The sequence below is a fragment of the Megalops cyprinoides genome, chromosome 2, assembly GCF_013368585.1.
Source record: "Megalops cyprinoides isolate fMegCyp1 chromosome 2, fMegCyp1.pri, whole genome shotgun sequence".
Taxonomy (NCBI): Eukaryota; Metazoa; Chordata; class Actinopteri; order Elopiformes; family Megalopidae; genus Megalops; species Megalops cyprinoides.
Window position 1 is genome coordinate 2,192,270 of NC_050584.1, and position 25,231 is coordinate 2,217,500.

The following is a 25,231-nucleotide window of genomic DNA, read 5'->3' on the forward strand; positions in this document are numbered from 1 at the left end:
GGCTATATCTCTGTAGGCTACCTAACAAGAGACAAATTGTAGAGTATGGGAAACCCGACACTGCCACAATAAGCTTCTCCTCCATGTTTGACTGGAACCAAAATGTTGGATCATTTGTTTCAGCAACGTGTGTCACGCTGCCTTCGCCGTGTCGCATCGCTCAGTATTTGCATAAAACAGACCTCGAGTCTAGTCTATTTTAGCCCCACCTAGTTGGCTCTGCAATGGCCACTTGTGTTTTGTCGCTGTAAATTGCCAACTCTCATTGAAAATGAATGGCAGCCGGTCGCTTTGTCTCTCTCCTGAGTCGTCCGTGTGACCGTAAGGTTAGCCAGGGTGAACACTGAGAGGTCGTATCACATGGGAAAAATTGACGTAACAGGTTTTCCTCTGTGCGTTCGCGGGTCGTTAAACGTTAGAAGTTAAACGAGACAGCGACATCTAATGGAGGGGGCGACCACTGTTAATTGCCTTTTATCCAGTTAGGATATGTCAGAGCCCGGAAATTAACCTAGAAAACCGGAAAAAATGCATATTAGCCTAAAAGATCGATCAATAAATTTTACAGATCGATATCGAATCGGACGAATTAAAAAAAAAAAACGATTAATCGAATATATATATATATATATATATATATGCACACCCCTAACTTTTACCCATAATGTTATAATCCCTTCCTGGGAAATTACACAAAGCTGACTGTACCAGTACACTATCCTATGGGCCAAGCCCAGAGAGACAGGTCAAATGCACTGTGAGCCTCATAACAGCACACACGCTGGTTATGACCTCAGGGTGTGTCCTGACGAGAGCATGTCAGTTTTTGTTTGCAGACATGTGCTATATGAGTGTTCCATATGGTCACTGCACTGTGCCTGATGTATCTGATAACTCACAGAATCTAACCCCCATGCAGTTGTGCAGTCCCAGTTGTAACCCTCCCAGCTAAAAATCACGGCCTGGTGTGACTCCAGTGACCTCATCCATTTTTCTTTATCCATTTTTACAGCTGAATATTTACTGAGGCAGTTGTGGGTTAAGTACCTTGCCCAAGGGTACAACAGCAGTGCCCCAGTGGGGAACTGAACTGGCAACCTTTCAGGTATGGAGTCCTGCTCCTTAACCATTATGGTACACTGCCGCACACTGTAATGACAGAATTGGGGTTTAACTAACAGAAAAATCAGTAAGCCTGGGTTAACTCTTCTGGTGAAAGTGTTAAATATTATTGAGCATATTTATCCATAATAGTGGAAACACTTATTTACCACTGCAATCAGGCGCTGTGCTTTGATGGATGCAAGTCTCAAACTGTAGCCACACTGATGCTCTGACTGCATTTTGGTTTAAATAGGGGTTTGATCCATTAAATTTATGTGAGTTTATGACAGGGATTTGATCCATTAAAATTATTTAGGTTTATAGGAGAGATTGGAACCATGAAAATCCTGGCGCCCCGAGCTACTTCCTGTTTATCCAGTATATGCTGTGGGGGGGGGATTATGGCCAAGACAGCAGCTCATATTTTCCATCCTGTCCTTGAAGTTGCAACAGTTCAGTAAACAGCTTAATTATCGACTCAGGGTTACGTCACGGCCCTTGGTCCCCCAGGCTCGGCACGAGACAGAGGCTCAGACCAACGAACAGACAGGGCAGCTAGATCCTGTTTCCAGGACCCCATGGCCTTGGCACTTTTGAAAATTTGTTTAGTGGAGTGTGATGCCCCTGTGATGAAGCCAGAGGTTAGAGGTCATGCCCGGCTGTTGGACCATGGTGTGTTTTGCCGGCAGTGCTAGCATGTACAGGCCCCACGGGGTCGCAGAGAGTGGACCTGACCCACCAAACAAGCCTCCCACTGATTATGGGGTGCCTCTGTGTTTTTATGTGTAATTTCTGAGCACTTACTGGGCAAGCAACCGCGGAAAGGCAAAAGGGAGAAAGGGAAAGAGAGAGACTGTGGGGGGCCGGGAGGGTGGTGGGGGGTGGGGGGGGGGGTCTACACAGCTCACCGCGGGGAGTCTGTTTTTTGGCTGGGCGCTCATGTGAGTGTGTTGTGGAAAAACCATCATGGAAGCAGCATTCTTAACACGCCAACTGTTCACAGCCCAGGCCACATCCCACAATGCACCACTCTAATCCAGACATATGGTCACCCAATCACTCCACTCCTCTCTCTCATCTCTTTACCTGTCAGGGGCATCGCTCTCGCCTGTGTCATCAGATCTGTAACAGTGACAACGGAGGGCATTTTCAGAGGATGGCGTGTGGGGAGGGGGGGGGGGGCGCACGGGCACACACTATATCTCCCACGAGTGCGGCAGGCCGAACAGCTAAAGTAGGTAAACTCCTCACACCTGGAACTCCATGACATCATCGTGTCCTCAGTAGGCAGCTCTGACATGCTGCACAATGCCACAGCAAATGCAGAGCGTGTCATTCTGAGGGCAGAACCCTCCCTTACCTTCCATACCTGCACTGTGCGGAACAGGCAAAAACGCACAACAGGCTGACTGTGTATGAACGCACACACCCACACGCACACAAAACGGCAGTCCAGTTGGGTTTCCCCAGAGAGTAACATGCAGGGAAGGTGATTGGTTGGACACAATGCAGACTTATGAAGCAGGAAGGGATTCTGTGTCAGCTCTGCTGCATCCAACCAAGCACCTGCCCTCAGACTGTGTTTTCCTGCTCTTATTCTTAACATGTTTCCAGAGGGCTGGCAAGTGTATTTTAACCTGTGAAAGAAGGCCCTTTCAGACACTGACCACAGGGCAGAGTCAATGAGACAGTGTGGAGTAGAGGCGTGCAATGGGGCGGGGGGGGGTGGGGTTAGGCGGTGTACTCACAGTTTGGGTTTAGGTTTGGTAGGCAACGGTGGACCATCCTTAGCAGTGGAGAGTGTAGTCAATGGAGGAGACTGTGGAGGGGACGTGGCTTCATTGGGCAGCGGACTGGCAGGTTTGCCATTGGCGGCATGGACATCGGCCCCGGGGCCGATCTGCACAGGCTGCAAGGCCACCACACTTGGCCAGATCTCCAGCTCATTGACGTGGAAATGCTCAGTGCTGGGGGGCTTTGGGGGCAGTTCCAGCAGACTGATCTCTGTCGGGGGGGGGCGGGGGCGGGAAGGCCTGGGGGTCCTCGAACACGTCGTCATTTCCTGAGATGCCATTACTGGCGGGATCGTCATTCCCTGGGAGAGAGAGAGAGACGGGAGAAACAGAGAAAGAGTGAAAGAGCAAGAGGTACAGAAAAACCAAGAGAAAGAGAGAGAGAGAGAAAGAGGGGAGAGAGAGAGAGAGAGAGAGAGAGAGAGGGAGAAAGAGAGAGATAAAGGAGAGAGAGAGAGAGAGAGAGAGAGAGCAGGAGAATGATGAGCCTGGAACCTTTTCCAAACAAAGATTGTCCATCAGACAAGAACTATGAAAACAATTCCCATTTCCTGCTGTGTCATCAGTGTGTCCTTGTATTGCTTGTATTGCTTGAGGTTGTGTTTGTATCTAAACCAAAGCCGAGAGGTAAGCAGCTGGACCCAGGCCTGTGCGTCTGCCTGAAGGAATGTATCTAACCCCTGCTCTCCCTGACTGTAACAGGGTCACACAAGCCCAGCTGATTAACAATAACATCATCAGCATGCGTCACACATCTGCTGCTGCTAGACAGCATGACCTGGGGCCCTTTTTGGCAGTGACACCCCGTCTAACGGATCACATGCAGTCAGGCCTGTTTTAAGGACTATTTACCCTTACATTTATTTATTTGGCAGATAATCTTGTCCAGAGTGACTTACAGAAAGTGCAGTCACCTGGCTGTTCGCCTGGGCAAAGATGACCTCACCTGGGTGGATGGTTAGCTGGGCCGAGCTGGTCACAGAGCCGTAGTGGTTGGTGGCGATGCAGCTGAACAGACCAGCGTCCTCTGGAAATGTCTCCGCAATCACCAGTGTGCAGATCTCCTCTGTAGGCAACAGCAAAACAGAGAGCTCCGAGTCGTCAGCTGTCATCAACAACACAGCGTCATCAGCACAGCACTAATTTTAGACAAGAGTGCCATCGCTGACACACAGATGAATTCAACAACCCAGCGCAGCTCTCCTCACTGTGTTGGGCAGCTGTTTAATGAGACAGATGCAATTTTAATCTTCTCAAAAAGTCTCCAGCCTGGCAGAGGCATAGGGCTTCCTGAACTGAGCGAACACCAGGCCACGCTTTAGGCTGCAACAGCAGATGGTGGGTCTCACAGTAACATTGCGGTGCCCCCCAAAAACGGTCTCTAACGACAGCAACAATAATTTGTCCATACAAGTTATGAGAGCCAAATGTCCTGTGTGGAAAATGTCAGGAAGCTTTGAACGTCTGCTTGTGTTGCGGTGAGGAGTTCTGTGTACTCCCCCCACAGCCACCCAACCCTGTCAAGCGGGTATGAAGTAAAGATGTGGTCAGGGAAGAGAGATGGAGCTCTGTGTTTCATAAATCAAATCATTTTAGCATTTAATAACAGACACACATCCAAGCACACACACACACACACACACACACACACACACACACACACACACATACATACACACACCTGACAGTGGCCAGCAGGGTGATTCATTGCTAAAGCGATGTTTATGAAGCTCCATGTGTGTGTCCGTCTCTCTCAGACATCTGCATTGCAGTACCCATAATTCACTGGGATTAAGGGTGGCCTTTGGAAGCAGATACGCTGTGGCTGTCAGGCTGGATAGAGAACATGCGCTGACATCACTGCTGCCGCCGGCCTCCTCAACATACGCAGCGACACGTGTGGAGGTGTCTGACTGTCAGCCATGTGATCGTATGTGAGTCATGTGACGTCTTGCTCAGACTTGGCAGTAACTCTCTTTGCAGCACCTGGCCCTGTTAGTCACTGTCTCAGCCCTGCAGACATGTGGCTCGCCAAATCAAAGAGCAGCGAGAGAGAGGGTGTCTGCATGTCTCTCTGTGAGTAGATTTATGTGTGTATGAGCGTATGTGTATGAGAGAGAGAGAGAGACAATGAAACAGTGTTCATGTATGCGTGTATATATATATATATATATATATATGTATATATATGTATATATATATGTATATATGTATATATATATATGTATATATGTATATATATGTACATATGTGTGTGTATGTGTATGTGTGTGTGTGAGTAGATTTATATGAGTGTCTCTGTGTGTGAATGCGTGTCTGTCTGACACACATCTGACAGGTATGTGTATGTAGTGCATGTGTATGTGTGTCTGTGCAAGACAGTGTAGCTGTAAACAGATTCTCTCTGCTCACCCTATAAGGCCCTCAACACTCCCAGAAGCAGACCGATCCTGCCATGTGTAGGGTTAGTCATACAGAGGTCAGAGGTCAGTGTCTCTATGTGTGTCACACTGTGGATCTCTCGCTCTCTTTAAAGACATTTAAAGCTCTGAGCTGTACAGAGGTGAGGGAGAGAGAGGGGCCCCAGCAGACCTGGGATGTCCACATTCCAAACACACTCGCCATGGTGCATCTGGGGGGCTCTGTCAGCTGAATGTCCTGCCTTTTCACAGGTGAGCACCAGGCCTCTGGAGAAGCAACTCGCTGTGAGCTTTTATTAGTTATTTCTTCCCACAGACCACATCCCCTCTGTCTCCACTAATTCTTCAGTTTAATGAAGACAGTGAAGAAGAAGGCAGAGTTCCATCGAAGACCTCCTACTGTCACACCTTACACACTCCTTTATCTACCAGCATCCTTGGCTCCCTGCAGCTCCGGAGGCTCTCTCAGGACAAAGCTGAAGTAAATCTCATTAAGATATTCCCTGAAGTGAGCATTAATGGACACCACCTAAGTATGTAGCTATTGTGACATATTATGACTCTTGTGATGATTTGTAGTTCTAGTGCACATCGTAACTACTGAGGCGAGCTGCAGTTGTAAAGTTGTGTGTCGTGGCTATTGTAATGAGCTGTGGTTGGCGCAATATGTACTCATGGTTGTGGTTGCTGTAGTGAGGACTCACCTGGCTCGGCTGCTGACCGAGGCTCTGAGGGTCACACCACATGTAAGGGAAAGAGAGAGAGCAGGTGAGGCAGGACAGGTAAGCACACCACAGAGTTTTACCACAACACTTCTTAACAATGAAGCAAGAAAGAACTGGACAGCCGTACTAGACACCGTCTGGTCTGTGTTTCTTACTTTTCTGCAGAACCCGGAAGTCAGGTGAATCCTGGATCTCCTCACCCTGTCGGTTCCAGTGCACCCGCAGTGGAGGGCTGCCTCGAACCCGGCACTCCAGAACCACCACCTGGCCCTCAGAGGCCTGGACATCCTGCAGGTGCTGTATGCCCGCACAGAGAGAACCGTTCTCCAATCAGTCACAGCCCTTCTTAGTACTCTGTGTAATCAGTACTCTCTTTACATTTCTTTCAAGATGCTCTTTTGATATGTATTGATTTATTTTACATGAATTGATTTGACTTTTTTTCTCAGCTTTTTCCTTTAACAATTTCTTATCACATGTGTTTTTTGTATTCTCTCTGCCCCTCATGTTCCTTACATACACGCTCCTTTGGCGACAGGAAAGCTTGCCAGTAAATTAAAAAGCAAATTGAAAATTGAAGGGAAGGAGAGAGAGAGAGAGAGAGAGAGAGAGAGAGAGAGAGAGATGCTGACTGAAGGAGTGAGAGACAGAAGGAAGGAGAGGGGGAGTAGAAGGTCTCATCGGGGGGCCTCTGACAGTGTGTTAAAATCTTGAGCTGAGGACAGTGCTGTTGTGACACTGAGAGAAGCCCTTTCCCTGCGTGACAGGTGTGAAAACACAGGTGCACAAAGGTGACAGGTGTGGAACTCCCAGAAGACCTGCATAGGGATGCTCACAGTCCAAGTGTGTGACAGCGCCCCTCTGTCCTGGGACAGTGGTGCTCCGCTGAGTCCCTCCCCAGCTCGGAGATGTGCCGGTCTGACCTCTGACCTCACCTTTACTGCCCCCCCAGCAGCTTTTCATCTGGCACCGAGATTAATCAGCCTGGGTGAGGGTTTGGCTACGCCCACCCAATCCGGCTGCTCGGAGTCCATTTCACACAGCGGCACAGACCGCCCTTTCAGCTCGATTAGAAACACACAACACTTGCTTCCTCTAAGCCTCACCCCTGAAATGGAAATATTTCCCGGAGCTTAAATCCATTAGAGATGTACTGGCGTGTCAGGGCAGTGTGTCACCACAGCTATTTTACCACATGACACGAAGTAGTACACAGCTAAATGCTATGATTAAGAAGCCCAGGATGTTTCAGTATTGACTCAAAGGGGAACAAAAGAGCTTCCAGGTCATTGGCTGAAAGTCTCCCCTCTCCTGACAAATTGGTATACTGCCAGCCCAGTAACAGCAAACAGGGACTCTTTGTAAAGAGGATAATTTATCATATAAAGAGTGTAATTTGTTATAAAAAAACAAAGAGGATTACCTCATTTTATACATGTCGAAAGAGCAACTGGCTTTTCAGTACTGTGGGTCAAGGCAATAATCAGAAACAGGTCTGAGAGGGACAGAACTGGTCACCTAATCAGCTGTTGTGTTTGGGGGGACGTACAACTTCGGGAGACCAGAATGCTGTGATTGGCCAGCTTGCTATGAGATGTAAGTTTGGTGTTGATGCCTGTCAATCACTGTGGACCCCACCTGGCTGAAATGATTGTCAGGTCAGAGTAACCCCTGCAGTAAAGCGAAGAAATGTTCTCCTCCAGACCAGACAGGATGTGGTTTACAGAGGAGTGAGGAGTGAGGTGAGCGTAGCGGCTTGTTGGTGAAAGAAGAGGGTCACGCACCTTGCTGAAGACAGGGGGTGCCACGTAAGGCCTGTTACCCCCCTGCTGAGCGGAGACTGGACTCTGGACCTGGACACAAGAGAGGAAAGAAACTTTATAAATGCCCTAATCATTGACCCCACCAAAGAGAATACACAAAGCACAAATACACTGGGCTTTAATTTCTGACATCTGCCGCAGCCATGCAGATTGTCCCTCTCGGCAACCCGTACAGAAAGCCCTGTCACAGCCGGAAGAGGAACAGCCCTCGAAATTGTCTCTCTTTGTCCAGCTAGCTGGCTGTCCCCCTGCCGCCTTCGGGAAACAGACTCGGTAGTGAGTATAGTTGGCGTAATTTTCCAGGTTAGTGCTGGTGTATGATGGGGCAGAGTGGAAAAGGAGCTGTTCAATGCTGAGGGGCTCCGGAGTGATCCAACAACCCCTCCCCCCAAATACTCCATCAGCGATTCAAGCAGGGGAAAACTGATACCCCGCGTCTCTGATGGAGGGCTGCTCCCTCTTGGGGGTGTAGAGCAAAGATGAGTACAGAGTGGGCCACCTCATCCCCTCTCCTCTAACTTCAAATGTCCTTCAAGGTCAAAGGTCATACAGGGCAATTTAATGCCAGTTTGTTGCCTGACCATTAAACAGATGTGTTTGTGTAGAGTGGAGTCTGTGTGTGTGTGTGTGTGTGTGTGTGTGTGTGTGTTTCTGTGTGCGTGCATGCACATTTATGTGTGAAAAGCATTCCAGGAACCCCCTCTTCAGAGTGAAAGCACCTCCTCTTAAACAACGCATTCCTACCCAGGGTGCATTGCACTTGGCACAGAGACTCATCCCAGAATTAGACTCTCTGCCCTCTCCTGAGCCCAGCCAGCTGAAGCAGCCCATGGGAAATGATTATCCCTGATTAAAAGCACCCAGTCAGGCCTCACACCACAACACACCGTTTACTGTGTGCCTGTGTGTTTCTGTGTCCATACATGCATATTTATGTGTGTGTGTGTGTGTGTGTGTGTGTGTGTGTGTGTGTGTGCGCGCGTGTGTGTCTCACCCTTTGGGGGGGTGCAGAGAGGGGCTGGATAAGGGTGGAGCGGTGGGGTGCCACCTCTGGGCTTTTGGGAGAAGAGGAGCGAATGGTGAGGGAGACGGAGGAGGTCTTCTTCTGCACCCTGAAACACACACAGCCTGATCAGCGAGCGAAAGCAGCTCACACACACACACACACACACAGGCCGATCAGCGAGCGAAAGCAGCTCACACACACACACACACACACACACACACACAGGCTGATCAGTGAGCAAGCAGCTCACACACTCTATACTAGTGTGTCTGTATATCACGCTTTTATCTGCACAGATTACAAGTCTCCTGGAACATTATCTATGGTACAGATTGCACACTCATGGAACACTGTGCTGTCATTCATATGCACACACACACACTTATACACACACAAAAACACACATGCTTGTGTGTACGTACACACACACACACACACACACACACACACAGCTTGGGTCTTTCCTCCAATGACTTTTTTTGCTTCGCCCCAAATGAGGCTGTTCTCTCTGACTCGTGTGCTGTTACGTCTCAGGGCTGAGGTGTGAGAGAGCAAAGGCAGACGCAGACAGAGGTGCACTGGTTTTGACTAACATGTCCCTGTTTCACTGGCTGCTCGTAAATGCTCACCTCAGGGTACAGCACGCCGTTAGAAAATGCACACAGGCGCATTAACGCCGGTGCCACCAGCCCATTAATTAACCCATCGTTAACCCAATCAAATTAACTTCCACCATGCAGAGTTGCCAGGTCTTTACAGGGGCTGTTAAATGCGCTTTTACAGCACAGGGCCACACCCCTCGGGCCCTGAGGGCTGTTGGTGTAGGGGCAAGCCAGTGGGGTCGGGGGTCAGAAGTCAGAGGTCACGCTGAGACACACGTACTGCGGCATGGCTCCTGGCCTGGCTTTGGGCCCAGATCCTTCTGTTTCTGAGTCAGAGGAAGAGGCCCCTGCAGACAGAGAGGGAGGGGGGACAGAGGGAGAGAGGGAGAGAGAGAAGAAGAAAAAAAAGAAGAGAAGGCAACAGTGAGAGTGAAAGATACAGGGAGAAAAGAGAGGGAAACACACAGATGGTGAAATAGGGGAGCAGAGAGGCAGATAAAGACAAAGATATCAGTGATGAACAGGGACTCCTGTGTTACAGAGCTCTGATGAGTCTGTGCATTTGATTAAGTTTCTACAGATAGTGGCCTGACAGTGGGGTACGAGTCTCTGCTTCAGAGCACATTCTCCTTCTATGCGCTGTGCATTTCCTGTCTCCATAAATCATGCCGAGGAAGACAGCTTTCTCTGGCATCCTCTCAAACTGAAACATTATCTCTCCTCCCCCTGGGGCCTGCAGTACTGCTGTATCAGGTTTATTACATGTGGCAATAACCAGAAACATGTTTCACACACTGAAGTTCAAGATTTTGTAAACACGAGTTGCTGCCCTCCAGAATTGCAAACATTATTACAAGTGTAGCTGGCATTCGGAATCCCCATGTAATGATTAAATATGGGTATGAATATGCTTATTGGCTTGAATATTCAGAGATGACATTGCACTTCAACAGCCTCAGCATTCTGAGTTCTGAATTCTAGAACATCTGGAAAAATACTCTCAGAATTCCACAGAATTTGTTTAGGTGACTGATGAGAATGTCTGTCTGTGTGCACAGGGGGTGGCGTTACTGACAAGACTTTTCTCTGCCTGTGAGGTTTGTTTTACTCTGTGTGAGGGCTCTGTGGAGACCAGTTCTCCCCTCGGGCACGGCTGAATCAGTGCGGAGAAATCTCCCTCTCGCTAATTAGATTTCACAAGCAACTCTTCCCTATGAATTCATTTGTCATGGTTGTAAGAGATAGGGGTTCTCTCCTCCGTCACTCGGAAGAACACTCAGCTCTAATTTCCTTGGCCTGATTAAAAGGAGAAACTAATTTGTTCATTCTTCAGAAACCCTGAAATCAGCTTCAGCCTGCTGTAAAAAGGTGCCTTCTTCTAGGGTAACATGGAACCACAGAGGAGCACTGGGCTTCGGTCAGTATCAGAGAAACTGGATTTGAAAAAGCAGCCAATCAGAACAGTAGTTAATCAACACATGTTCTATCTGTCAACACCCAAGGCAAAAGTCAGCTTTCTCCCAGAATTCCTCCCAGCGGGTGTGTGTCCCCTACCTTCGATGTAGACCTCAGCGGATGTGTTGTCGGCCCCCAGGGGGTTGGACGCCACGCAGGTGTAGCGTCCTGTGTCGTCCTCGAATGCCTCGGCGATCACCAGCGTGTGCAGGTCCGCATCCCTGGTGATCTGAATGTCAGGACAGTGGTGCAGCTCCCGGCCCTCGCAGAACCACCTGCCAATGAGCCAAAAAGAAAGGGGCTGTCAGTCATGGCGCAGTGGCCAATCAGATGCTGGGTGTGAGAGTGGAGGGTGGGGCAGGTCAGGGGAGACAGGGGGGAATCTGAGAACGTGAGTGGGCTTGTGTCTTTCAGAGGCCTCCAGCGGCTCTGTGCATTGTCTCTTTCACAGAGTGAGGGGTGTGGCCCTCACATTTGTCTGGCTCCCCAGAGAGAAGGCTTGGCGCTTTCCTGCCCCCCCCCACCACAGAACTGAGGCTCATCAGTTTTCCTGTGCATCTCCCACTGTTGCCAATGAGACCCCCTATCTTTGGGAGTCTCCCACATAAAGAGCATCTGCCCCAAATACCCACACCTTCCTGCTTCATCCCCCCAGGGGCGCATTGGTCTCTCCTCAGAAAAGCTGCTAGCCCTGGAGGGCCGTGATACCTGCAGGGCTACTTGAACCTGGTCCTAGGGGGCCACAGTGCCTGCAGGGCTACTCTACCCTGGTCCTGGAGGGCCACAGTGCCTACAGGGCTACTCTACCCTGGTCCTGTAGGGCCACAGTGCCTGCAGGGCTACTCTACCCTGGTCCTGGAGGGCCACAGTGCCTACAGGGCTACTCTAGCCTGGTCCTGTAGGGCCACAGTGCCTGCAGGGCTACTCTACCCTGGTCCTGGAGGGCCAAAGTGCCTGCAGGGCTACTCTACCCTGGTCCTGGAGGGCCACAGTGCCTGCAGGGCTACTCTACCCAGGTCTCTGCAAGGCCACAGTGTCACTAATTCTCACAATCCCAGGCGGAGGGAGTGACAGGAAAAACAGGACATTCCACAACACTAAAGACCAGCTCTCCATCAGAGCTGCTTTAAGTGATCTGACCCAGGCTGGCGGGAGTGTGAGATCAAACCCATTTCTAAGCACCTCTTCCAAACGGCCTCATTCTTACTGGCAGGACAGCACTAATCTATTTACAGAAACGGCTCAAAAGACTAGAGAACGGAACCTTATGAATTTTAAGCCTCTGTGGAAAAAAAAATTTAAAAAGACATAACAGAAAATAACAGCATGGATTACAGTCTTGCCTCCATCTGAGAAAGGCAGCTGAGGCCATGAGGAACAGGCTGAGGACAGAAACTCCAGGCTTTTCACATGGAAGTTTGAGTCATCAGCTCATCGATGAAGCACGCGGGGGCACGTCTGATGGAGGGTCTGAGCAGGGCAGCCTCTCTGACTCTCAGCCTCAGATCCAGCTCACTGACTCGCTACCTCACTGACTCACCACCTCTCTGACTCTCAGCCGCAGATCCAGCTCACTGACTTGCTACCTCACTGACTCTCAGACCCAGCTCACTGACTCACTGCCTTACTGACTCTCAGCCTCAGATCCAGCTCACTGACTCACTGCCTCACTGATACACTACATCACTGACTCTCGGCCTCAGATCCACCTCAATGACTCCTGCCCAGCACACACACACTTTGATCTGCAATCAGGGACAGATGGACAGGCAAATGCAACAGCAGCCACACGAGGCCAGCCGAGTGACAGGGACAGTGCCACACAGTGACAGAGCCAGTCATGATGATTAGAACAACTAAAAAATAAAGATCATGGGAAAAACTGGAGGCTTACATTACATTACATTCATTTAGCAGACCTTATCCAGATATTATCCAGAGCAACTTCCAGCACAGAAGAACAGAAGTGTACCTATTCAAGCTCCATTCAAGATTCGCACTTTGATCCCCTCTTACATTAGAGACTGGGTTAAACTCCTGGGAAACAACAGGTCATGGTAACAGAGCCAGCCACGATGATTAGAATGACTGAAAATAAATATCATGGGAAGAATGAATACTTACATTAGAATCATTTAGCAGACACTCTTATCTAGACCGACTTCCAGCACAGAAGAACAGAAGTGTATCCATTCAAGACTCGCACCCTGAGCCCCTCTTACATGAGAGGGTGGACTAAATTCCCGGGGAACAACAGGTTAATAAAAACTGCAAAAATGACTAATCTGTTTGCGATCGGGGTTAATTGTATGATTTAAGTGAAATCTGTCCCACCGTGTTCAGACAGCTGTGGAAATCCCCATGAGCAAGCTCCAAATGCTGTCAGGCATGCTAAAAAGCCTGAGCACAGACTGCAGCTCTGCTTACTCTGTTTGAGCAGATCAGGATCTGATAGCAGGACCACCACCTTTGGCCCTCACAGACCGCCAGCCAGAACGCATGTGTTCAATTGCTCTGGGACGTCAGATGAAAGGGTGGGGGGGGAGATGGATGGTTGAATGAGGGCCAAGTAATGGATGAGCCGTGGAGCTCACCTGGAGCCGGGTGTCAGCTCTGACTCAGAGACGATAGGCGGGGCAGTGGGGGGGTGTGTCCTGTCTGCTTTCGCTGACTGTGTCAGTGTGTATTCTGCCCTCTCGCCCCTCCCCTGACACAGCACAGGGGGCAGGAGCCTAAAACTGACCTATTCCTTTTGACACAAAGTATGGTGACATCTGTCCTGCGTGCCACACCATTACAGAGATTGCAAGTGAACTGAACTGACAGAGAGAGAGAGAGAGAGAGAGAGACGGAGTGAGGGGGAAAAAGAGAGGTAGAGAAGGACAGGGTGAGAGTTTTGAGTAACCTCGAACCCTGTGCTGTCTTTCACTGACTTATACGGGTCCATAGCCTGTAGACACTGACCCTCACCCAGAAAAGACTGGAAACTGTTTAATTCTGCAGACCAATCGTACTCAGACTCAACAACTGGCAGGACCCACCTACTCTACCCTACAGGTGAGAGGGCAGGAACAGGAAGACTCTGGCAGCTCCTTTACACTCAGAAACCAGACATCATTTCTCAATCCGCTGTCTGTCCTCCCACACCATTAGAGTCGCCCACTAGCCATAAAAGGCTAAATAAACATTTGGAGTGATTTCTCCCTCAGGAGAAATGTCTCCAGCCATTCAGAATGTTCATCACTGATCACCATCGCATAACAAATGTTCGTATAACGTTGTAACATCAGCTGCGGAAAATTCCCCCCCTCAGAACAGTGTTCTGCACCTTAGGACTCACCCAGCAACCTCTCGGATATGAGCCCTGCTCCTGACCACTACACCATACTACTGCATACTACAGTGGTCCCAGTGCCACTCTGTGAGAATGTGTGTGAAAGATATATCTAGGCCCTCAAATGACAAAAATAAATAAATTGTAAAAACATTTGAAGGAAGTGGGGCCTGGGGAGGGAAGGAAGGGGGTGTGGAGGGTGCAGTGTGGGGTGTACCTCTGCTGTTCCTGCAGTTCCAGGGCACTGACATTGTGACATTGTGCAGAGTTACAAGAAACAGGCATATCCCCCCAAACACACACACCCCCAAAGCCCCTGGCTTCCCTCTGTCCCGGTCACATGACCCCATGGAACCCCTGTGCTGCTGGAGGCACCACCCCCCCCCCCCCCCCCCCCCCACGGACCCTCATGACCAAAAACAGAGGGGACCTACAGAATGCAATCCTGCTAAGGTGAGAGGGAGTCCAGCAAGTTCAGCTCTGCAGCCAACCACAGGACATTCCTGCCACTCCACTACAGCTCATAAAGATTCCTGCATACCAGAACCTGGCTATTACACACATCAGCGTGATGACTCATTACACGAGAGAGAGAGATAGAGAGAGAGAGAGGGAAAGAGAGGGACTGAGGGAGGGAGGAAGAGGTGGGAAGGGAGACAGAGGCTTTTGATGCTCTTCACTGAACCATCAAAAGTCTTCACACATCAAAAGTCTCTGAAGAAAAGAGAGAGGGAGAGTAGGAGAATGAGAGGGAGCAGGGATTATCACAATCAAAGACAGCCAAACAACTGTATCTCACTTATCAGAGTGTAATAGTAAGTGTAATAATAATCAGTGTTATTATTATCATTCATATCATTCTTGGCATTATTATCATTGCTGTCCTTATTGTCATGTCAGGCACTGACCATGCCCTACCCAATATTCCCTTATCTCTGCCCCCAGTCGCCCCCTACCCAACTAATGCTTTCTCCAGCTTCCTCCTACACAGTATTCCCTACTCCATACCCAATATACCCCACCTACTATTTGATATACCCTACCCAATCCCCAATACACACTGAATATGTTTGCAGATATGGGGGAAGGTTGCTAGTCAGCACCACATTAACTCAGAGAACATGCTGGTGTCTGTGGTGTCTGATGTGGGGGAGTCGGACACTGTTCCTCTCAGTTGCTGCGGTTAAGTGTGCTGGCTGGGGTTAAAGGTCAGATCAGGAGGGCTGGGTGCACCCCACATGGGCGCGGTTCTGCCGGGCTCTGGGGCAGGCAGATTCCAGGGGCAACCGCCTCATCTGCTTCCTATGTGCATACATGTGTGCCAGCCTGCTAATGCTAACACACAGTGCATGCTGGGTAACTTTCTCAGAGAATCACCTGGGAGACAGGAGTCAATTAGAGGGGAAAGTTTTACCCAAACACAGAAAAAGAAACAGCTTTTTAAAAATGGCCCAGCAGACAAGGCTGTTTTGTTTGTATTTTCTGCTTTTGTTTTTCTAAAATCAGTTTGTTTTTGTCTGTAATTTTCAGGCCATTTGATAAAAATAAACTCCAGCTGAGTCACAATGTTTGAACCAGAATAGTAGTGTCACTTGCTCACTGCCTGGGTCTGCTGATCATATCCCCACATCCTGACCACACCCCCATGCACCTGGCCCGCCCCCTCCCTGATCACACCTCTGAATCACTGATCACACCTACACCCCTACTCAACTGACCACGCCTACTCACTGACCGCACCCCTGGATTAATTACCATGCCACTACATAACCGGCCACACCCCTACTCCCTGACCACACCCCTATGCAACTGGACACGCCCCCACTGCCTGACCACACCCCTACACAACCAGCCACACCACAGACTACGGCGGTTTCTCAAAGTCAAGGATGCTTCCTTGGTAGGACGGGTCCTTCCAAGTCACGTCCTTCAGAGGCTAGGCAAGACTCCTTCCTAGCATTCGGAGAACAGATAATGGAACGGTCTAGCGAGCGTGCAGGTGTGCGTCATTGAAAAGGTCCCACCTTCAATTCCGCACCACAGACTCTTGTACGTACACATAGGATTGTGAGTGCTTTAAGGACACTGAGGATCCACGCTATGCATCCTTGAAAATTGTCTGAATGAAGGACTCAGTCCTTGGTAGAATTCAAAAGATCCTCAACATCAGAACAGTCCTTCAGCGGGATTCGATGACATAGCATCCTTGAAATGCAGCCATTAAAGATCCTTCCTTCACTTTGAGAAGCAGCCTACAACATGCATTTGATTTTGTCACAACTTTGGTTCTATGCAGGAATCAGAATCAATTTTTTGACAGTGTGTTAAAATGTTACTGTAATAATAGAGGGATGTAGGCCAAATCTCTCTCACACACAGAATCTGTCTCACAGAATCTCTGTCTGTCACCCACACACATATACTCCCACACACATAAACTTTCACACACACACATACACACACACTTGCACTCACAAACACACAGACTTACAAATATAAACTCCTGCATGGGTGTGCCCACAGCCTGGTATTAGTGTTAAATGAGAGAAGACACATTTGCATGCCGGGACAGATGGTGGGTTTTGATGATGGATACAGCGTGACCTTATCCTCCTCGCCCTCTGCAGGGGGTGGAGAATGCACACTCCATTTCCCTCTCCTCTCCAATCACAGCTAAAATCCCAGCAGTCTGCTCACACTCACAGCTGCCCACCACAAACCAGATACCATCCAGACTCTCTCTGCCTGTCACAGACCCCTGGAGATGTCATGTCATTTTTCAGCATGTTTTTCATGTTTAATCCAATAAAAGTCTTTATTCAGAACAGAAACTGGAACTCTGACACTTGAGTATTCCAGCACGGAGATCAGAGACGCTGATGTTGAAAGTCTGGACTGCTTTGAATGAAACAATATGTTTGTGCGGTTAGAAACTGCCTTTCTGGTAATGGTGACACATGAAAAAAGGGTTCATCTGTTTTTTGTTTTGTATGATCTGCGCATAATTTGCTTGAAATTAGAAACCATACAGATTAAGGTTTTCGTGTCTCTTTATTTACTGTTAAATGTGAAAGGTTGAAGATCTTTTTTTCTTGTTTAAGACAAATCTGCATTCTGTTATTTCTATCCTTAGTGGCTCCTGGTGCTTTTGTGGTCCCGTTCCACTCTCCTGAAGTCACAGCAATGTTCCCCTATTTCACTCCCCTGAAAGAAACGCACACTCCCACTTCACGGATCAGGAGTGATACTAATTGTTCAACGGGTCTAAGAACAATTAACCAATAAATTGATTACAATGAAGTGAGGCAGCTTCCCCTGAGCATCCTACAGGATCAGATATTGACAATTATTTGCTGTCTGACCAACTTTTCCTTTGCATTCGTACAAACACACCTCCAGCAGCTCAATACTTTCACAGCGGATTCAATGTGAAGATAAAGATCAAATAAAGATCTCTCTCCAAATAAATCCTCAGACAATGCTGGTTAATTCGTGAGGAGAGAGCTGAGCAAGAGTGGGGAAAGGGGGGCAGAAATGGGGTTGTTGTCCAGTGTCAGCAGGCCTGGTTTGGGGAGAGCAGAGCAGGGGGATGGGGTGCTGTGTGGACCTCCCGTTTGGATTGGGGTGAGAGCACCCATTTGGCACACAATGCACAATGAGCAGCGGGACTCCATAAGGCAGGGTGGCGCGAGAGCACTCTCTCTCTCTGCAGGAGCCCAACAAAAGCCAGATCCCAGCAGTGATAATAAACCTCATTACTGCAGCGCCCAACAAACTGCAAACTCGAGACACAATAAAACTCAGTGATTCAGGAATTCTACAGCTTACCACCGGGACCTCCTCGAGTGAGGTGCTGGCGGACCCAGCGCAGAGAGCGCTCTCCAGGAGCAGTGAGGCTTCACGAACCCCAGCAGGGGTGGGGTTATAGCACAATCCCCGAGTTTACTCAATCAGAGTGTTTGATGTGGAGGGCAAGCCCTCTTTGATTGGTTCATGGTAGTCGGTGACTGACGTGAAACCGCAGCTCTGGCCGCTGAGAGGCCCATCCCAAAACACCCCTCCACAGCATTACACGAGTCACCACAGAAACAGGCTGAGCGCACGCCCACACACGGTCACGTTGGGGACGTGGAGGAGAGGGTCATTGCGTTAAAAAAGTTGGCCTCTCTGGCCAGAAAGTTGTAGGTTTGACTCCAATATAGAATACTGCTGTCCTACCCTTGAGCAAGGCTGCAATAAAAACATCCAGCTGCATAAATGGACTGTGTGCAGAAATGTTACTTATATAAGTGTCTCCAGATAAGGCCACTTGCCTAGCAAATATATGATGATAAACATCTTTTCCTGGTCCTCACCTTATGAAAGAGAGGTATGTTCTGAGCTCACCATATCCTACATCCAAGCAGAACAGAGTCATATCAGGACATAAAATATGTGGAAATAATGGTTATAAATGTATCTTAAATACAGCATATCCAAATATTTCAACTCAGGAGTATATTTGAAAATATGTTTTAGAGAGTACTGCTGTGTAGTTGAGAATACATTAAGATGCTTTTTAAAGTATGTGACATACAATTTCAAATGTAAAGTGCTGGATTTCATGTTCGTATTTGAAAATACATTCAGAAACACACCTCTAGTTTGAATAACAACTTGAGAATTCAAGACGATGACTACAATACTACATAAAAACATAATACAATGCTTTTCACACAAGTCATTCCCAAGCCATGTTAGACATTCTAGGCTTCATAACCCTTAACTGCTAAATTGTGCATGAATGTATTTGAAAAAATATGAGCTTAAAGTACCTGAAATGCACTTGAAAGAATCAACAAAGGGAGCTCTTTGTTCAGCAGAGGACTTCACAACAGTGAAAAATGCAGTGTTTGCCTGGATGAAAATACCCTCCTATCTGCCAGCTTTGGAAAGGTAACATATTCATCTGATTAAGGACAATTACCTGTCCATAAAACCTAATATTAATCAAGAGCATAATGATGGGGGCATTAAAGATAATTACTGTGGAGAATCGGAGACAGCCAGCGAGTCTGTCTCTGGTTTTTGAGCGAGGTGAGCTGGAAGCTCTCCACAGTTCACTTGCATGCTGGTTTCTGCGCTGACAATGTACAGGAGCATGCTCTGATTTGTACAGGACCCAGCAGGTGGCAGCCGGGGAGCCCCGACCCCCCGTTTCAGACCCAGTTTCTTTATTTCTTTCATTTGGTTGTGTATTTGGGGTGCAGTGATGTGTGTGACAGTGAGGAAAAGCAGGAGACACGAGGAGAAGGACAGGCACTTTCAGCAGGGAGGCCGGCTGTGGCTTGGCCCTACAAACACCCGCTCACGAGACATCATTTACACACACACACAGTATACACACACATACACACACACACACACACACACACACACACACACACACACACACACACACACACACACAGTACACACACACACACACACACACACACACACACACGTGCCACACACATACACAGAAGCAAGTACATGGCACTAATCTGATACTGACATCACCCTGTCCCACATCTATGGCCTCCTACAGAAAGGCCTCAAGTGACAGTCTGCATGTAAGCTGATCTCAGACCTGCTACATCTTCCTGGTAGCAGCGACCTATAGATGCAGACACTGATCGCAGACCAGCACTACTCTCACTTTAGTAAACCCAGAGCTCCGGTCACCTCGCCTCACCCTGCTGTTTTTTGGTGTTGCTGGTGGAAAAATTTAGAGACCCTGAGGCATGTTTTCACCACAGATATGGAGGAGAAACAAGGCCACAACCAGAGAGACACGGAGTAAGGGAAACAGCCTCTGAGAAAGAGTTCACAAACGAGACGGTGTGTGTAAGAGAGAGTGTGTGTGTGCATGAGGGAGAATTCTCCTGTTCTTCTTTTGTCAAAAAACAGCAACTGATGCACTGCCAATTTCCAGAAACTCAGTGATCAGGCAGAGTAATCCAGAGATTTCCCTCTGAAGCATCCGCGCATGTAGTCATGTGCTGTTGTGCTCTGGGGTCTCTCCTGTGCCCTGACCCTCTCACAGAGAGACGGCCAGGCGGTCGGAGCGGGAGCTGCTCTGAGAATAGCAGCTCAAGTCTGCCGCTGTGTTTGTAATTACAAAGCTCTCAGCACGGGCCATTTTAAAGGAAACTGGCCTCCGTTTACTCCCTGGCACAGGAGACAGTAAGGAAACGAATCAATGAAGGCCTTGTGTCATTTCAACCCAGACATGCAGCAAAGGGCCCTGGCCATTCTGGGTTTGGTTTGAGGCCTGGAACTCCATTCCACTTCCCAAGGACTGAATCCCTCGAACCGCCTTCCCCCCGCCCAGGGACACGCCGTGTCACACGCAGGATGAGAGCCCAGCATGAGGGTCCCTGAATGCCTCGTTCCACACACCCCACAGGGATAGGTGGCGAACATAGTGAATGAGATCACCGGCCAACCATTCCCTCCACAGACACAAAAACCACACCTCCCACACACAGGCAATGCCTACTGCACTCAGGCCACACCTTCTACATGTTAACATGGTCCAACCATGACCACACCAACCACCTCAGCCACGCCCTCCCGACCATGACCACACTCACCACACACCGATATTGTCTCCAGTCATTTCACAATGCTTCTGACATCAGTCCCTCTTTGTCTCTTACACATGCACACACACTGTCTCGCACACATACACATATTTACTCTCTTTCTCTCTCTCTCTCACACACATGCGTGCACACACACGCGTGCACACACACATGGGCGCGCACACACACACATGGGCGCGCACACACACGCACACACACACACACACACACACACACACACACACACACATTCTCTCTGTCTCTCACACATACACACATTCACTCTCTCGTTCACACACACAGACAGTATTATCTTAGGAACTGATACTTGTGATAGCCCAGCACAGTGTCTCAGGGCTGTGAAATATGGTGCAGATGGTATTTGAGTTTTTGGAAACTAAAGAGAGAAATTATATTCATATCAAAAATTAGCAAAGGCTCTTTGTGTGTGAGCAAACAGCTTGAATTCCTTTTCAGAATGCAGTTTTGCAAAGCAGCTCTGGCGCATACATAAGCTGGCTGCATGGCTAACACAGCACACGGAGCTGGCCTAACACCCCCCACCCCACCCCCACCCCTCAAGCCTAACGATCTCCACATGGACCCATGCAGAGCAGGCAGCCAGAAAGCCCCTCTGGAGCACAATATTTACCCACTGTGTTTACCCTGCTGTCTCTCACTGGCTTTTGAAAGGAAAAGAAAAGGAAAACACAGCGTCTTCCTCATTAGCACGTTAGCATTGCACAGAAACAGAACTAGACTGTCTCCATGGCAATGCCCCAGATAAAGCACTGTTAATGCAACAATCAGGAGGGACACAGAGAGAGACGGGCTGAGCCAAACTGGGCCAGGCCAGACCAGGCCAACCCAAACTGGGCCATAGGTGTTCAGAGCTCAGGCTTTGGGGGAACAGTGCCGAGTCCAGACTAAGCTGGTTACAGGCTCCAGACATGCTGGGCAAAGTTGGGGCGGATAATCGCAGCAATGCCCCAAACCCTGGCCTTACTCTGGGTTCAGTGGATCAGAGCAGGGTGTGCTGAGGCCTGACAGAAACAGCACCTTGAGAACCGCAGCACAGAGAGAGAGACACACACACACACATACCACACATACACACATGCACACAAATACAGATATACACTTACACACACAACCATACACACTAAAAAACACAGGCACACACACTCACATACACACAGATTTACACACATTCACAGCCACAACAGAAAGTCCCAGTCACTGAAACACATACATTTATACACACACCACAGTAACCCTTATGGAATGATGAAAGTAGAAAATAAATTTCTCGTGTATTTAAAAAATACATTTCACTTGCACTGTAACTTATACTGCATTGTCTGACAGGTGACAGAGGGACTGTTATGAAACAGTAAGCAGACCCGTAGAGCTGACTGGTATTAACCATTAACCATAAACAGTGGCCCACACATGTGTATTTCTCTCAGCCAAACGGCTGTTTACACACTTCCAACACTCTACACTCCGCTGTTAATGAATGACACACCAGGACAGCGCCCAGCCCAACCGGGTCCTCTCCACCGCATAAACAAACCAGCACACAACCGGGAACCTTCTCTCACCTGGTCCTCCTGTGACTCAAACGCAACCAGGTTTCACTGCCCAGCACCACGGCCTCAGGGTAGCACACAGCCACACGGACAGAGTCCTGAGGTCTGTCAGCGACCTCAGAGCAACTATCAAAAGGCTTCTCAGCAGCCCAGACGCAGTAACGAACAGGCTGACAGCCCAGAGAAGTCTGCTGATTAGTTAATTGAAGCAGCAGGAGGAACTCCACTGCAGCCTGGCAGCAAACAGACAGAGAGAGGAGAGCAGAGGAGAGGAGAGAGTCCCTCCCAGCCCAGCGCTTACCTGCTGTCTGATCACACAGTTAAATTCTCCAGCTCCACAGAGATGCACAAAACAGCTCGTGCTGCCACTCTCTGCCACACCACACAGCTCACTGCCACTTGGGAGAGAGAGCGAGGGAAAGCAGGAAGGAGAGCTGCCAAATTCCACACAGGCATTGACACGGAGGGAGGGAGGGAGGGAGGGAGAGGGAGGAGGAGTGGTGCTGACAGAGGGAGCAAAGTTTCCTGTTACGGCTCAGGAGTCGGACTCTAACCTCATGGCATGAGTTCAGCTGCTGTCGCTACTGCAAATACCCCCCCCCCCCCCCCCCATCCCACACACACACACATACACACACACACACTCCTCAGGAATATCTCTATCTACTTAGTTCTTGAAGTGAATACTGCTCCTGAATCAGCACTTAGGGTCAGAATCCATCCACACCTGGCGGCAGAAGATGAAATAACAAGCATTTCCTCAGTGTTCTGGCTAAAAGGACTTGTGTCCTGACTTACATCCTTACAGTGAGAATAATCAGGTAGCACTGAATAGAACAGTGAGTGAGTGTGTGTGTGTGTGTGTGTGTGTGTGCGTGTGTGTGTGTGTGTGTGGAAGGGGTTCAGACAGGGTCTGTGTAACTACTCCCCAGATAGATCAAATTGCGTCTTCACTCCAAATGCAAGATGAAAATAGTCTCTCTTAGGACCAGCAGCACCTGTCCACAGAGGGACGTGCGTGTCTATGATTTACACACGCACTGCATTGTGGGAAGGTCCTCCAGGCTCTGAGTGACTTACACACATAACCTCTTTTTTCATACTGTACATTGGTGGATTTAACTACCCAGGGTTTGAGTCTATCACAGGTGGAGGACCTGGCCTCCAGCACAGGCCAGGATGCAGGGTTGACACATCCTGGATGTGGATGATATCCCTCCTACATGATGTCCAGCTGGGAGGCTGGGAGGGCACAGTGGTGAGGACTTATGGTGAGGAGAACAGCACTCTCAATTCCCCTCACAGCACCAGTGAGTCCAAGCACCTTGGCCTCACTTATCTACTGGAGCGTGTAGAGACTGCAATCACAAATTCCCACACCCCACACACACTTCTCCCTCTCTGCCCTCCCCCCCCTCCCCCCCAACTCTCTCCCTCTCTGTCTCTGCATCGATGTCCCTCTCTATTTCTCTCCCTCTCTCTCACCCCCTTTCCCTTCCCCTCTCTTTCTTTTTCTCTCCCTCCCCTTCTCTCTTTTCCTCTTTCTTTCTCCCCATCCTCCCTTTTTCTTCTCTCTCTCTTTTTATTTCTTTCTTTCTCCCTCCCCCTCTCTCTCTTTGCTAGCTTGTTGCCACTAATTTTCTGTTTTATCCCCGTCCTTCATAAGAGGGTCGATTCTCTGAATCTCTGCTCTTACATAAAGGTGTGTGCACACTCCTGAGACGGCATGTTCACACGCTGCTGGTATTAAATGTTTCAATGGAAAAAGAGCTGCAGGGAGGAGTCAAGGGACAAGGCAGGGGGTGGGGCGGGGGGTTGTGGGGTGGGGATGGGGGAGCAGGGGTGTATTTTGGTGGCGGTGAAGACTCCACTCTGTCTGAAGTGCCTGCCAGCGATAGTGAGCAGGTGGGTGTATTTCTGGAACTTGTTGCTGGGAGGGGTTTAACCACAAATAAGTCCTGCAGTAATGCTGAACACACACACATGCAGATACCTGCACACACACACATATACACACACACACACATACACACACACAAACACACACATACACACACACACACACACTCACAGACACTCTCACACACAGGCATCTGCCGCATGGGGGTCTCTCTGCAGCAACCCCCCTGGCCCGGAGCAGGTCCAGGACACACTCTACTGCTACATTAAACTGCCACCATGTTAACTCAGTGTAACTCCACCACAAAGCGCCATCTTTACTCTGAACACGACCGTTTTTTAATCAGTGTCTCCAATTTCACAACCATCTCACCACAGTGTCATAAAGAGCCAAGAACAAACACACAGCACACAGCTTGCCCGAATTTTCCTACACACAGCACACAGCTCGCCCAAGTTTACCCACATACAGCGCAAAGCTCACCCGAGTTTACCCACACACAGCACACAGCTTGCCTGAATTTCCTTACTCACAACTCGCCCAAATTTACCCACACACAGCACAAAGCTCACCCGAGTTTACCCACACACAGCACAAAGCTCACTCGACTTTACTCACACACAGCACAAAGCTCACCCGACTTTACCCACACACAGCACAAAGCTCACTCGACTTTACTCACACACAGCACAAAGCTCGCCCAAGTTTACCCACACACAGCACAAAGCTCACCCGACTTTACCCACACACAGCACAAAGCTCACCCGACTTTACTCACACACAGCACAAAGCTCGCCCAAGTTTACCCACACACAGCACAAAGCTCACCCGACTTTACCCACACACAGCACAAAGCTCACTCGACTTTA

General features: G+C 49.1%; 1 protein-coding gene across 1 annotated transcript in view; it reads right to left on the reverse strand.

Annotated features, from left to right (window-relative positions):
* palld (palladin, cytoskeletal associated protein) overlaps window positions 1-25,231 on the reverse strand; it is a 93,406-nt gene that overhangs the window by 40,335 nt on the left and 27,840 nt on the right. The window contains 10 exon segments of the mRNA XM_036520891.1: window positions 2,191-2,226; window positions 2,853-3,122; window positions 3,124-3,199; window positions 3,844-3,963; window positions 6,022-6,045; window positions 6,198-6,339; window positions 7,827-7,895; window positions 8,860-8,977; window positions 9,754-9,820; window positions 11,028-11,203. Coding sequence (XP_036376784.1) covers window positions 2,191-2,226; window positions 2,853-3,122; window positions 3,124-3,199; window positions 3,844-3,963; window positions 6,022-6,045; window positions 6,198-6,339; window positions 7,827-7,895; window positions 8,860-8,977; window positions 9,754-9,820; window positions 11,028-11,203 — 1,098 coding nt within the window.